Source organism: Malaclemys terrapin, chromosome 2 (genome assembly GCF_027887155.1).
Source record: "Malaclemys terrapin pileata isolate rMalTer1 chromosome 2, rMalTer1.hap1, whole genome shotgun sequence".
NCBI classification, from domain to species: Eukaryota; Metazoa; Chordata; order Testudines; family Emydidae; genus Malaclemys; species Malaclemys terrapin.
Genome location: NC_071506.1, coordinates 286,372,793 through 286,388,291, shown reverse-complemented (window position 1 = coordinate 286,388,291; position 15,499 = coordinate 286,372,793). Strand labels below are relative to the sequence as shown.

At 60.5% G+C, this 15,499-nt stretch overlaps 1 protein-coding gene across 1 annotated transcript in view; it reads left to right on the top strand.

Annotated features, from left to right (window-relative positions):
* The window catches only part of LOC128831365 (zinc finger protein 585A-like), a 32,838-nt gene that overhangs the window by 2,485 nt on the left and 14,854 nt on the right, over positions 1–15,499 (top strand). Inside the window, exons 2-4 of the mRNA XM_054017676.1 lie at positions 280–393; positions 1,128–2,121; positions 10,453–10,517. Coding sequence (XP_053873651.1) covers positions 280–393; positions 1,128–2,121; positions 10,453–10,517 — 1,173 coding nt within the window. The remainder of the gene's footprint in view (positions 1–279; positions 394–1,127; positions 2,122–10,452; positions 10,518–15,499) is intronic.

Below are 15,499 nucleotides of genomic sequence, written 5' to 3'. Positions count from 1 at the left end.
CCAGCGGGGGTGAGGAATTCAAACCCGCTCCAGGTCCCGTGGGCTGCACCTCGCAGGGCGGCTCCGGTTCACACACTGCTGTTACGTGTGGACACAGCACTGCGGGAGCTGGGCACATCCCAGTCAGTAGCCCCCCGTGTGTCCCTGCCCCAAGGGGTTTGCAGTCGGAACGAAGAGCCCCCGTGACAGCATCTCCCACTCACATCCGACGCGTTGCAAATCACCTCTTCCGGCGGCGGACACAGGAAACCCAGACTGTGGGTCTCTCCCCATGCCCAGGTTCTGCAGGCCCCAAACCGGAAATGATCTGTAAAATGGAGCGAGGGGAAGAGCCACACGCCACCGCTCCCCCGGGTGAGAGGGACAGAGGAATCCTGGACGCCCCCAGCACAGGTGAGCGGCACCGATTCCCCCTCCCTGCAAACTGCTCAGAGACAAAAGAGCAGAAACGTTGTGCAACGTTCAGTCCCTGTCCCGGGGGCAGATGAGCAGAGGGGGACTCAGGCCTGCGCTGGCCGATCAGTATCCCCAAGAGACGTTCATGCAGCAGTGGCCTGGGCCAGGCCCCTCTGCTAGGGCTAAAAGGGGGGCTGGGGGTAGGAGTGCCGGTGCCAGCTCTCTGCCGCTCACGGCGGCTGTCTGCCTGCTCTGTGCTGCGGGGGCAGAGCAGGGCAGCGAGGGTGGCCCCCGATCACCCTGGGCTCCTTGCTCTGCAATGAGATCTGCGGCAAGGCCGTTCCTGCAGGGAGATCGGGCACACGGTCAGGGAGCTCACTGATCTACCATTCGTTACCCACGCCCTGTGTGCCAGTCCAGGTCGTATCCCCGAGGGGGAGCGTGCCGTGACCACACACACCTCAGCCTGTGCCCTGAATCTCTGCCCCGCGTTTGCCGCAGAGCGGGCACCGGCAGAGACACTGTCCTATCTCTAAAGCCCAGCCCCCCCCCTAAACTCACTCCACAGTGCGGTGCGGGGGCAGAGGTGTGGCTCTGGGCGCTGTGTGAGCCCAGGACCAGTGGGAATTGGCAAAGGCGTGAGATGTTAACGCTCGTTGGCACCAGTGGAGCGTCTGGCCTCCCCCAGCCCCTTCCCAGGGTGTAACTGTTTGGCTTGGTCTGTCCAACAGCTGGCTGGGGAAGGCGTGTCAAGGAGGAGCTGTCTGTGGAGGGCTACAACGACCAGTGGGTGCCACACACGTCGCTGGCCGGGGAAGCCGAGGGGTTTGTGCTGGAATATCCTGCCCTGTGGTGCGAGGTGAAGCAGAAGGACCTGGCGGGAGACGCCCCCCAGCAATCCCCGGAGTGGGAGGGGAGGGACGGTGTATTCCTGGGCGGCACACTGGCCATGATCCACCCGGGGAGCGAGGGCCCCCTCATCTGCTGCGAGTGCGGGAAGAGCTTTGATGACGAGGCCTCACTGAGCGCCCACCAGCGCCTGCACCCAGGCGCCGGGCCCCACGAGTGCCAGGCCTGCGGGAAGAGCTTCCGTCACCGCCGCAACCTCTTGACGCACAAGAAGCGGCGGGGGAAGAGCCGGCACGCCTGCACCGAGTGCGGGAAAAGCTTCTGCCTCAAGGGCGACCTGCTGCGGCACCGGGCGGGGCACGCGGGCGAGGGCGGGCACGCCTGCAGCCTGTGCGGGGAGAGCTTCCGCCACAAGAGGAACCTGCTGGCCCACAGGAAGGAGCACGTCGGGGACACGCCCCACCGGTGCCCCGAGTGCGGGCAGAGCTTCGGCGACCCGGCCAGCCTGGCCCAGCATGAGGCGGCGCACCGCGAGGAGAGGCCCTTCGTCTGCGCCCGCTGCGACCGCAGCTTCAGCTGGAAGGAGAGCCTGATGATCCACCAGCGCAGCCACCCGCAGGAGCGCTCCCACAAGTGCGCCGACTGCGGCCGCAGCTTCAGCCGCAACGGGAACCTCCTCATGCACCAGCGGGTGCACACCGGGGAGCGGCCCTACGCCTGCCCCGAGTGCGACCGCACCTTCTGCAACAAGGCCAACCTCATGGCCCACCGGAAGCTGCACCGGCGCTTCAAGCCCTACGCCTGCACCCAGTGCGGGAGGAGCTTCAGCTTCAAGACCAAGCTGCTCCTCCATCAGAGGGCCCACGGGGACGAGCAGTAGCCCCCGGCCGCTCTGTCTCCTGCAGGCTGCGGCCGGGCCTGGCAGGCTGCGCAGGCTCTGCCGTTGCTAAGGCCCGGGGGCGAAACTCGCCCCTGGGCAGAGGGCTGGGGCGAGGCCTAGGCATTGTCTCAGCCTGGGGGTCCCGTGGGCCATGGAGCAAGACCCCAGCCTTTGAGGGGAAGCTCTGCTGTCTTGCAGAGCCCTGGGTGGGTCACTCTGGGGGGGTTCTGCCGTTGCTAAGGATGGGGGTGAAATTCACCCCAGGGCTGAGGGCTGGCGCGCATGCAGGACTCAAGCGGTGCCGAGGCCTTGCCAGCCAGCCCTCTCCCGGGGTGAATTTCACTGCTCGGCAGTATATTGCAGTGCGTCCTCATTGTAAGGCACCAGACTCGCCCTGGGCCTGGGCGCCCTGAGAGCTACATCCCCCTCCTCAAATGGCAGTCCCACGGCGTGCCAGTGGGCGTCCTGAGCGCCCCCCCCCAGTTACCCAGCCCACCAGAGGCGGTGATGGGCTTAGAGAGTCGTAGCAGCGAAGGCCAGAAGAGATTGTTCTGACCATCCGGTCTGGCCTCCTGCTTCACCCAGGGCAGAGAATCTCACCTGGCGTTCCTGCAGCCCCCTCAGAAGGACCACTGGGCAGTTTCTGAGAGAGGTCAGGGCACTAGCCAAAGCCTTGGGTTCATGTCCCTGCTCTGCTACAGATTTCTGGGTGACCTTGGGCATGTCCCTTAGCCTCTCAGGGCCTCGCTGCCCCAGCTGTGCAATGGGGATACCAGCCTACCCTGCCCATGGGGGGTGGGGTGGGGATAAATACAGTAATGGGGAGCCCAGATACCATGGTGACGGTGGCCAGATAAATGGATGGATTATCTGGTTTGCCCCGGCATAGCCCGGGCCGTAGAAGTTCACCCCTATTCCCACGGTTGCGCGTGAGGTTCCGTTAGCTGCTGTTCCCGGTGTGACTGGTTCTCCCCATAGAACCGGCCCTGTGGGGCACGTCACAGCACGCTGGCTGCACTGGGTGGGGCGCCCGCCCTGGTGGTTTCACCACAGCCCTGTACCCGGGTCCGCACACGTTATAACTGTGCAGGGATTGGAAATGCTCTGTAGTTCCAGAGCAGTTCAGGGCTGCCCCCTGTCGCAGCAGAGGGGTGTGGGGGGGAGGGTTCCCCACAGGTTCTGGGGGTGGGGAAGACCGTGAACTCTATGCAGAGTTAAGGGCAGATATACCCCTCCAGGCCAGGCTGCAGTAGTGGAGCGAGGTGACCTATGTTCATAGTGGCCACCCTCCTTCAGGGAGAAACTGCACAGCGTTGTGTGTCCTGGCTCCACACCCCGAACGTGCAGAGGTTTCCTGAGGCCCTGTGGAGCGGAAGTGGCCATCTGCCTTCCAGAATTCCCCCCCGATGGGGGCCAGCGCTGCAAGTCGGGTTGAAATTGCAAGGACAGTTCCCATTCTGCGTGGAACCCATTCCTGGCAGGCCACCTCCATGGTGCTGGGGACACAAATTCCTGTTTGTTTCAACAGACAGAACGTCTTGGGCACCTCGTGTAAATCTGGCTGCAAACAGACCATTACCTGGGGATTTGCAGGTCCTGCCATAGATGGAGTTATTGGTTGCTTGGGGCTCTCCACAGAACGCTATCTGCAAACCGTTCCTGCCGGCTTCCCCACTCTGGTCTCCTATCATGTCAAGCTAAGGAGGTACTCCCCACAACGCACAGTCAACCTGTGGAACTCCTTGCCAGGGGATGTTGTGAAGGCTAAAACTATAACGGTTCAGAAAAGAACTAGACCAGTTCCTGGAGGATCAGTCCATCAGTGGCTATCAGCTGAGATGGTCGGGGACATCACACCATGATCTGAGTGTCCCTAAATCTCCGACTGCCAGCAGCTGGGAGTGGACGCCAAGGGATGGATCACTCAATACACTGCCCTGTCCGGTTCATTCCCTCTGGAGCACCTGGCACTGGCCACTGTCGGCAGACAGGATCCTGGGCTAGATGGACCTTTGTTCTGACCCGGCCTGGCCGTTTTGATGCCATCCCCTACCCCTTCTGCCCCACCGATGATGCCAGCTTTGACTGCCTACTTGTCTGCTTCTCAGCTGTTCTCTCCTTGACCTCCTACACGATTGCAACCCCCTCCCTGGACTGATCTCTGAGGCCATCCCTCCCCCACCCCCCCGCATGTCTCTCCTCCAGGCCGGGTCATGCCTCCAGGACTGTGGCCAGCTAACAGCGGTGAGGGGGCGGGGGCAGTTGGGTGTAGTCCATGTGTATTTATTCAGTTCCCCACCCTTTGTATGTTTACGTGAGGCCCCGAGCTGTCAGCTCCTTGGAGCTGGGCCTGCGTCTCCCTGGCCATGCAGGTGATGCCTTGCAGGCTGTGGGCCCTGCAGTAACCCAGATACTGCATTATAACAACTCCAGGGGCTCTGGCCACGTGTCCTGGGCAGAGCTGAGCCGCGGGGCTGGTGTCAGGTGGGGCGTCGCCGCGGTAGCTATTTCCTGTTACTGGGTAACCTCAGGGTAATGAATAAACATGTCGTGAGTCGGAGTCAGTGATATTGGCTCCTTGAGTTCAAGGCCGAACTCCCTCTGTGCAGTTGAATCATCGGTTCTGGGTTTCTAGAGCTCAAGTCAAACCATCAGTGAGGAACTTTTCCTGTGAGACTCACTCAGCAGTTTCCTTCCACCTGCCCTTGGACACGCTCGGCCTCTTCTTCCCGGGGAGGTTTCATTCATTGGGAACTGGCCCCTCTGCTCCGCAGCTTAACTGCAACCCTCTCCGGTGCTAGGACTCCTTCCGGGAGCCCCCGAGTCCTGCCTGAGACCAGGGTGGCCACGCTTCCCTCTGCTGAATACCGGCCCCCCGGGGAAATGACTCGTATTCAAGCGAGTTCAATGGCGATGGATCAGACTGTGCAGGACAAACATTCACATTAAGTATCAGAGGGTAGCCGTGCTAGTCGGGATCTGTAAAAAACAACAGAGGGTCCTGTGGCACCTTATAGACTAACAGATGTATTGGAGCATGAGCTGTCGTGGGTGAATACCCACTTCGTCAGACGCGTGTGGTGGACATTTCCATTCACCCACGACAGCTCATGCTCCGATACTTCTGTTATTCACATTAACATCAAGCTGTCTGAGCCCGTTAAAAAGAAACACTGCGGCGTTGGAGTCTTTTTATTTACCTTCTTCTCTTGAAGGTTTCAGGGTTCTCACAGGAGGGGGGCCACCCCCCGACACCCCCTCCCACACCCACACCCAGAGGGAGAGGTGACACACACACTCGCATACTTGATAGCTGCTTTCAACTACCTGAAGGGGGATCCAAAGAGGATGGATCTAGACTGTTCTCAGTGGTGGCAGATGACAGAACAAGGAGCAATGGTCTCAAGTTGCAGTGGGGGAGGTCTAGGTTGGATATTCAGAAACACTATTTCACTAGGAGGGTGGTGAAGCACTGGAATGGGTTCCCTAGGGAGGTGGTGGAATCTCCTTCCTTGGAGGTTTTTAAGGCCCGGCTTGACAAAGCCCTGGCTGGGATGATTTAGTTGGGAATTGGTCCTGCTTTGAGGAGGGGGTTGGACTAGATACCTCCTGAGGTCCCTTCCAACCCTGATGGTCTATGATGCTATGATACACCTCTCACGTGGGGTGGGAGGGGGAGATGTGTGACTGACCAATCCAACCATCCCTGCCTGGTGCTCTCTGCCCTCCGTGCCTGCCCGCCTCTCCTGGGTCCTGGCTCCATATCTTCCCAAGGCAATGTGTGTGTGTGTGTGGGGGGGGAAGGATGAGCCCACACACACACACACACTTGCGCCCCCCGCCCCGACTTCTGCCACGGTTCACACCAGTATGTGGCCAGCAGCAGCCCTCCGGCCCTGGGCAAGAGGGAAGGGAAGGGAGCTGCTTCCAGCCGCAGGGGCCGGGGGGGAGAGGGGGAAGGATGAGCTGGCCTGTGGCTTTGCAGAGCTCATCTCTTCTGCCCCTGCTCCCCTGTGGCTGGAAGCAGCTTGGCCCTTCCTGCCCACACTGTGTGGAAAGGCAGCTAAACCCCCAGGCTGCTGCTGGCCATGGATGTCACCCAGCGCCTCCTGTCCCCTGGCTACAGCATGGGCAGGAAGGGGTTAAGCCCAAGGGATGCATTGTGCACCAGGGCCCCTGACTGCAGGGGTGTCAGTGAACAGGCCCGAGGGGTGGCTCAGCAGGGGAGGGTGCCTAGGGGACGGAGCAGCCCCGTGCTCCCGGGGACAGGACCCAGGGTGGGGGCCTAGGGGGTGAAGGGGGGCTAAGCCCCTCCCCAGGGGGCTGCTGGGGAGCCAGCAAGTTCAGGGCGTGAACAGGCTGGAAATCGCTGCCCCCCCTCCCCTGAGCTTAGCTGAGGGGTGGGGAGGCTGCCCCGTGCCAGCGCTGTGCAGGGCTTTGGCACGTGCAGGGCTCGGCCCCTCCTGAGCAGCGCCCTGGGACGGAGGGACTTGGGCTTTCCCAGGCGCTGGCCCAGCCAGAGGCCGGGGGAGGAAGGAACCTGCCGGCCAGGCTGTGGGTGAGCTGAGCGCTCCGACCAGGGGCTGGATCTCTGCACGCGCTGGGAGCAGGACGCGTCCTGCCGGGGGGTATGGAGGAGCAGCAGGGCTGGGGGGGAAGGGGCAAAGCAGGGCGAGGGCAGCGAGAGGGGAGCACATAAAGGGCCGACGGGTCGGCAGCAGAGGTGACACATGGCCGGCCTCTGCCTGGCGCCTGCCAGCACTCACCAGCCACCGCAGCCCTGGTCGGAAACGGGCCGGCGGGCGGGGCCCTGCTGGCCGAGAGCCGGCCCACAGCAGGGGCTGACGGACCGGCAGGGGGAGGGGCCGGCCCCTCTTGCTGCAGCTTCGTCCCGCCTTGCACCCCCACCAGCCTTGCACACCCACCCCCATCGTCAGCCACTGGACCCCCCCACTCACTGCTGGTGGGCGGGCAGCTGGCGAGCAGGGACCTGCCAGCACCAAGGGGGGGAGACAGAAAACACGGGACAATTTGCCCGTTTTTAAGGAAGTCAGGGCCCCAGCAGGCGGCTGAAATACGGGACTGTCCCTTTATACACAGGACGTCTGGTCACCTACTGACACCTACTGCTGGGCCGACTCCTCTCTGGCTCCCTGAGGAGCCTGGACCGGTGCGGGGCTGACGGCGTCTTGCTGCTGGGAGCCCAGCTGCCCTGCCACCTCCTGGCGTGGCTGGATTCCCTCCGGGGTCCTGCCGCGGAGCCGGCTTCTCCCCAGCCCTGGCGTTCCTGGCAGGACGGGCCCCCTTGGGCCAGAGGAATCTCGGGGCCGCTCAGATTCCCTGGGAAGCGGAGCCGGTGCCCGGCTGGAGGTGCCTGTCTAACGCTGCCCTTCCTGAGGACCCAGCAGGTTACAAAGAGGGAGAAAGAGGCTTAGGACGCCTGGCTGAGCTGGGTCCCCTGGGGACTCTCTCTCCCCAATGCCACGTAGCGCCGATCGGTGGGCGTTTGAGCGATTTTGTCTCTGCATGCTGCAGGGCTCTGCGCAGAGACTTGGAGTAAGAGCCGGAAAACCGGATCTCCACCCCGGCCAGGACACAAGTGCTAATAGTCAGCGCCAACCTCCCCTGGCATCAACGCAACGGTGAGACGGGCCCGACGGGCTCACGCAGGGAATTTCAGAGGCGAAGGCTGAACACGCCGCCCTTAGCACACGGCTCAGACGTCTGCCGTGTGTTTGTGGCTGTGCGGGTTAGGTGGATCCTAGATTGCAGGACGGGGAAGGAGCAGGGGGCAGCCGGCTGAGCCCAGATCAGTAGGAAGGGGAAGGCTGCAGACGCCCTGCGAGGCAGGGACAGGAAGCTTGTGTCTGATTCCTGAAGGGACCATTGTGACTGATCGTGGGATCTGCACAGCACAGACCAGCACAGACCCTCACCCAGCAACACCCGGGCATTGAGGGCAGCAACTCCGGGTTGATCTCGTGGTTAGAGAGCGAGTCAGGCTTTGCCTACATTACACGGCGTTTAGTGACGCAGCCGGGCAGAGTAAATGCTGTTTGTCGGCAGTACTTCCACCCCCTACGAGCGGGTTCGTGTTGTCAAATGGCCGTGGAGACAACGCGTAAGTCTCTACTGAAAGGCTCCAAGGGATGGAGACTCAGCACAGCCCTGCCCAATGGCTAGGTGCCCTGGCTGTGAAACGTTTGCCTCTCATTGCCCGTGTGAATTGCGTGATTCCAGCGGACGGACGCAGAGAGGGCGTGATACGGGCAGAGCGGCTGGCCAGGGAGATGAGCTCGCTGCAGTGTTTTGGTGCCAGCCCAGTGCCGTCAGAGCCAACCGCCAAGTGGAAACGTTCACAGCCCCAGGAGGGCCCCGTGCTGTGGACTAGTGGTCTGATGATCCATTTCTCAACTGTCAATTTTTCTTCCACCACCAATGGCTAGCCGCTAAGGAAACAGGCAGTTCTGCTGGGCGGCTGGCCAGGTGTGAATCCGTTGGCACATAACCCTCCAGAGACTAATGCTAAGCTAGCGATTTCCTGTTCTCTAGAGGGACCGGTTGTCATCAGCTCCCACTCGCAGGTTACAGAGCTCAGGGAGGTCTCTGTAGTTGGGAAATTATTCATCAGCTTTCAAATAGCAGCCTCCCCAGTCAGCGTGAAACCCTAGGACGGGAGCAGAGAGCTGAGCCTTGAGCTGGCATCAGGGTCCCGGGTATCGCAAACCACTGGCAGCTCCTCTTGCCATGAGCAGTGGCCCAGGCTTGCTCCCGCCCGGCAGAGTCCACGTGTCACACAATTCTCCGGGATGGGCGTCCCTGGTAAATAGTGGAGCTTTGAAAAACACCGGGGCTTACCCTGCTGCCCCGTCACACTGTGCGGCACCCTGCAGCCTGACTAGCCCCGACGCGCCAGCGACTAGTGGGAATCAGGCACCACAATGGTACGTGACCGTAGTAGGACGAGCGCCTGAGACATACGCCCTTGCACCAGAGGCCTGGTCTGAGGCAGGCCCTGCTCGCAGAGTCTGGCAGGACCAGGGCGGACATTGCAGAAACACACGTTGCTAAGGAGTCACCAAGGACTGAGCAAACACATCTCGAAACAACAAACGTGAAAACCGTACAGTGCACGTAACGGCCAGGGCAGTAACATGGCTTAAACAAAAGGCCGCACTCCTGGCCAGTGCATCCGGGATGTGGTCGTTGGGCGGTTCGCTCCAGGGCTGCCGTGCCAGCTCCCTGTGCAGGGCTGGGGCGGCACAGAGGGAACCCACACGCAGCCAAACATCTATCGCCACCTAACCACGGGGACATGGGGCAACACCCCACTAAGCGCCCGGTGCTGGCTGGGCTTCATGTGCATCCGCCGTGCCCGGCTCCGTCAGATGCCACGTGGCTGCAGAGCCAACGCCAATGAGGTGGGGGGTAAAGGTCAGCCTGATACCAGCCGGGCGCATGCTACTTGCTGATGCCAACAGGGACCGGAGGGCGCTGGACGGTGATGCAGCTTGTGCTAGCCGGAGCCTTTGGTGCAGTGCAATGCTCCCGCTCACCCCTTGCTACGTAACTTAGAGCTGCCTTTGTTTCACGCTCTGCTCTGGACCTGCTGGGGAGAGCCCGCTGGCAGCCTTGGGCTCCTGTTGCCATCTGGATGTTCTCTTGCACGTGCCCAGCTGCTGTGCGGGTCCCCAGGGGCCACTTAGCTTCACTGAAACCAAATTCAGCGGAGAGACGAGGCCCACGCTGCGCCCAGGGAGGGCGAGTAACCATTGGCGCACACTGCCAAGGGACGTGGCTGCCCGTCTGGGAGGTGCCTTAGCCAACACACACGTTGCTGGGCTCAGAGCAGGTGACCCTGGCCTGTGCTGGACAGGCTGTCGGACGGGATGGTCTCGTCTGGCTTTAATCTCCATCAGTGACTGGCCACTGCTTAGTGCAAAGCACGGGGCAGTTGTGCACAGCACACCTTGTTCAGCAGCTTCGCAGCCTAGGATGGGAGGATCCGGTTCAAAGGTTATAAGCCAAATGCTGCCTTCCTTCTCCTGCTGCTGCCTCATTCCCCCTCCGGCTTCCCCCCGCTTGTGATTTAGACGGTTTTAAGACGGTTAAAATTATTCCTGACCACCATGATTCCAAACCCAAATCTGGGCGGGGGAGAGGGTGATGTGGACTCGCTGGACAGTAGGCGAGGAGAAGGGGCCCACCTGAGACGTGGTGGTTCTCAGGGTGGCTGGAGGGTTCGTGGCCGTTCCCACTCAGCCGCCGTGCCCTGCGATCTGTGGCTGTCGGGCCCCCTGGAGTATTGGCCCCAAGCCCCCCCCCAGGAACTGGGACTCGGCGGTGCTGCTCTGTTTGCAGCTGGACAATGCTGTGATCAGGCCCGTCACAGGTAATGGCCAGGCCTGGCCCAAGCACCTTCCTCTGCTCGGCCCTGGTGGCCAATGAACCAGGAGCGCCGGAACGGGGTGTGTGTGTGTGTGTGTGTCCTAGGGGGCCATAGCCCTGTGACGTTATGAGTGTAATTTAATATCTCATTGGAAGCTGACAGGGCCAGAAAGAGTTAATTAACTCACAGACTGTCCTGACGTGGCCGAACTTTAGAGACTGGTTAGGAAGACGTGTAAATGAATAGAGCTGTGAAGTGCAAGTCTGCATTGTTAGAGATCGAAGGGGAGATGTTTGCTCAGGGCTTGTGATGTCAGCAAACAAGTCTTGTCTATTGCTATAACTTTAATTCAAAGATCAAAAAAGGAATATTAACATTTATGATGATACTTGAGGAAAATTGTATTATTGTCTCTGTCTCTTTGAAGGTTGAGGTAACCTGTATCTGAACTGTTTAATGGATAAATGACCCTGTGCTAATTGCCAGGATGTTTGGAAGGAGAGTTTAGCCTATTGTTTTCTCAGGCCAAAAGGCTGCTGGAAATGTATAAGAACCCTGGGACACGATCCTGCTTCATCTCAGATCTGCTTTGGGTTTCAAGAGGGGGAAACCTTAAGCCACAAGGATTGAGATCCCCAGTCACTGACTGGAGTCACCCTGAATATGGACATTGGACTATAACCTCTGGACTATTTCTAAAAGGACTTTTGTCAACTACAAGCTCACCTCTGCTATGTATCTGAACCTCAAGAATTGAATTCAAGTCTGTCTGTATATTGATCTTTTAACCAACACTCTCTCGCTTTTCTTTTTTAATAAATTTTAGTTTAGTTAATAAGAATTGACTATAGTGTGTATTTTGGGTCAGATCTAAGTTATAATTAGACCTGGGTATGTGGCTGATCCTTTGGGGTTGGAAGAACCTTTTCTTTTATATGATGAGATCAGATTTTCAGTAATCGTCATCATATCTGACAGGTGTGTCTGGACGGAGGCCTGAGGCTGGGCACTTTAAGGGAACTGTGTTGTTTGGACTCTGAGTAACCAGTGAGGTACTACAGAAGCTGTTTTGGGCTGGTTGGTAAATCTAAGTATTGGAATATCCACCAGTGTTTGGGGTTTGTTTGCCCCGTTCTGTTTGCAGTTCACCCTGATTGAGTGACCTCAGCTGGTTCCCATAGGCAGCACCGTCACAGGCCCCATCACTTTTTACTGGCCGTAAGGGCAAGAGGGGGGCGGGGGCGGGAGGTGGTGGATCGGAGCGAGCGGGAGGCGGGGTCTCGAGGGGAAGAGGTGGCATGGGAGCAGGGACTTGGGGGGCAGAGGCGGCGTGGGAGTAGGGTCTCGGGGGGAATGGGTGGTGTGAGAGTGGGGGCTCGGGGGGAAGAGGTGGTGTGGGAGCAGGGCCTTAGGGGGAAGAGGTAGCATGGGAGTAGGGTCTTGGGGGGAAGAGGCAGCATGGGAGCAGGGTCTTGGGGGAAGAGGCGGCGTGGGAGCAGGGTCTCAGGGGGGGAAATGGGTGGCGTAAGGGTGGGGGCTCGGGGGGAAGAGGCAGCGTGGGAGCAGGGCCTTACGGGGAAAAAGCGGCGTGGGAGCAGGGGTTTGGGGGTGGGAAGAGGCAGTGTGGGAACAGGGTATTAGGGGTAAGAGGCGGCGTGGGAGCAGGGTCTTGGGGGGAAGAGGAGGCATGGGAACAGGGTCTCGGGGGGAATGGGTGGTGTGAGGGTGGGGGCTCGGGGAGAAGGTGGCATGGGGAGAAGGTGGCATGGGGGCAGGGCCTCAGGGGCCATGGGCAGCACAGGGGCGGGGCCTCGGGGGTAATGGGTAGTATGGGGGCGGGGCCTTGGGGGGAGATGTGGGGCAGGGGCAGGGCCACGATTTGGGCGCCAGTGGTCCCCCCCTTTTAGGGGGCTTCCTCCACTCCTGCCCCGAGCCCGCCCTTGTTCCCAGGCAGGGGGTGCCTGTGAGGCACACCAGGGGGCTGGGTGGGCAACTGAGGCAGGGCTGCCAGGTGATGAGCTCAAGGCACTCGGCGGGCCACCCTGTCGGAGGGGATCGGTGGGGGCTGGCTGTGCACCTGCCTGGCCCAGGTCCCTGCTGAGGCGAGGGCCACGCATGCCCCACGGTGCCCCTCTCCCCGACGGACCCGTGTTAATAGTTGGCTCACAGCCCCGCCGGGTGCTTAGCCCACCTGGCTCTCAGCCTTTTCCCTGCTGGGGGCTCTGGTTCTGGCCTGCTGTCTGGATCCTTGGCCTCCGTTGGGCTCTCTGGTGCGGGGCCTGCTCTGGCTCCCTGGTCAGTCTCCTGGGGATCCCACTTTGGCCAGCTGCTGGGTGAGGCAGGGCTGGGCACTGAGTCTCCCCTTTCCCTGCCAGCCAGTTTGTGTCCCTGACCCCTCGACGCCGCCTCTCACAGGAACAAAGGGCTGAAAGGGCCCCCTGCCTCGGGAGGCCACCGCAGCATCTCCACCTGTTCAGGGGCCCTCTCGCAGCCAGTAGGTTTCTTGCCCCCCTATTCCTGGGGGGGGGGGGGGGGACACACTGTTCCAGAGCCTCACTCCTCTGACTGATGGTTAGAAACCTTTTTCTCATTTCCAGCCTGAATTCATCCCCATTTGTTCTGGTGCTAGCCTCGTCTCTGAGAGTCAACTGCTTTTCTCCAAGCCAAGCTCCCAGGCTCCTCTCAGAAGACAGGCTCTCCACGCCCCCAGCCCGTCTCTGCAGCTGTCCCCATTTGGATTCCTCTTTCCTGAACACGGGTGACGAGAACTGCACGCAGCGCTCCAGCGGAGGTCTCACCGGTGCCTTGTACAAGGGCACTAACACGTCTCCATCACTACGGGAACTGCCAGGCCAGATGCAGCCTAGGGTCGCCTTTGCCTTATGCACAGCCACATCACAGGTGCCTCAGAGTCATCCTGGGATGGACTGATAGACAGAGCCACAGATTCACAGATCACAAGGCCAGACGGACCCATTGTGATCATCTCGTCTGGCTTCCTGTGTAGCTCGGCCAGAGAGCTACTCGAAGTAATTCCTAGAGCAGAGCTTTTAGGAAAACATCCCGTCTTGATTTAAAAACGGTCAGTGACGGAGAATCCACCAGCACCCTTGGTAAATTGTTCCTGTGGTTAATTACCCTCACTGCTAAACCCAGGGTTGTGAGTTCAATCCTTGAGGGGGCCATTTAGGGATCTGGGGGGGAAAAAAATCTGTCAGGGACAGTACTTGGCCTGCTGTGAAGGCAGGGGGCTGGACTCAATGACCTTTCAAGGTCCCTTCCAGCTCTATGAGATGGGATATCTCCATATTCTATAGATGTATTATATATCCAGTGAGGAGGGGGCCCCGCGCTAGCTGCTGTGCTAAGACATGGCAAGAGACAGCCCTAAAGGGCTGGCACTCGAAGGCAAGATGAACCAGAGGGCGTAACAAGCAAAGCGGGAAGAGGAGAAACGCCAGCGGTTACACAGCCCAGGTAGGTGCAGAACTGGATTTGACGGAATTACGTAATATACGCAGGATAGTGACGCGCTCGGTAACGTCACCAATCCAAATCCCGGAGCAGCCTCCAGCAGCTCCCATGGAGAATGGGCTTCACCACGCACGAGTCACGCAACCGTTGCAAACAAACGCCAATCAAACCTTTATCCCGCCCCGTGCAGCCCCGATACACAGACATGCCCTGCTGCACAGGAACGTTTGCACGCACTGTACGGCACATGGATTGCACCCGCCTTTCTGAACATGGGGCCCCGAAAGGTTCACGCCGCCAGACTCTGCCCCCGGGCCGGGCGGCAGGAGTCCCTGCCTCACCTACATCTAAACTTTCCAAACCAGTCACAGCATGAGAGCGGGGTGGTGAGATTCTGGTCTAACCGGTAGGATTGAGAATCCTGCAATAGCTTCCTTAAAGCCAGCTGGCACCCGGCCCCTGAAAGCCCCAGCCAGTGGCAGAACCAGTTCTTTCCCTCTGGCTGCCACCAGCCAGGACAGCGCCAGGTTTGAGCCCAGAGACCCAGCACCTCCGCAGCCTTCGTGCCAGTGACCAAACCGCCGGCTGAGACTTGGGGTTTGCGCCCTGGCCCCATCCCAGGGCAGGCTGTGTGTTTCTGCACATGCTCTACGACAGGGGTTCTCGACCCACTTGTCATGTTTATGGCCCATCGTGACCCAGGAAATAGTCTGGGGGTGGAGACCCCAGGGCAGAGTCATAACTAGGCATTTTAGTGCTCAGGCTGGGGGAGCAGATTTGCACCCCCGACCAGAGGAGACATGCGGGGGGTCACTTGTCCCCCCCCCCCGATTTTTTGGTTGCATCTCCCCCAACCCAGACAGGCTGGGTGGCCTGGTGAGGTGAGTCGGGGGGTGGAGGTGATGTTCCCTCCCCGTGTGGGGCTGGCCTGAGCCACCTGGTGTCACCAGCTGAGTTACCCCTGCGGCTCTGCGCCCTGGGCAGCTGCCCTGCTCGCCCTGCCCGGTAACAGCCCTGCCCTAGGGTGGTTTCGGTCACATCCTGCCTCCGCGGGGGTTGGGTCCTGCCCAGCACTCACCCCACAGTGCCGGCTCCTGCAGCCCCCGTGCTGTGGGGCTGGGCTCTCCGCTGCGGGCGTTCCAAAGTCGGGGGCTGCAGCATCACTTAGGTCTGGCCCCGCCCCCATGACTGGACCAAAGCTGTGCGAGTGGAGCTGTGACCTGGCTCCGGGGGTTGCGGGGCTACTCGCTCACATTTGGCCTACCTGGACCCCGGTCATATTGACACCTGGGCCAGACCCGAGCGGCGCTGGGACCCCGGAGGCTGCCGTGCCTGGAGCAGGGAGGCGAGCCCAGCCAGCGCCGTGGGTCAGGAGCTGCCACACGACCCTTGGAAACATTCTGGCGGTGACCCAATGTTGGGTCCGGGACACAGGCTTGCACTAAGCAGAACCCAGCTCCACGCAGCCCGCCCAGCACATGGGGTCAGTGCTACTGCCCCTGGCTGGAAGG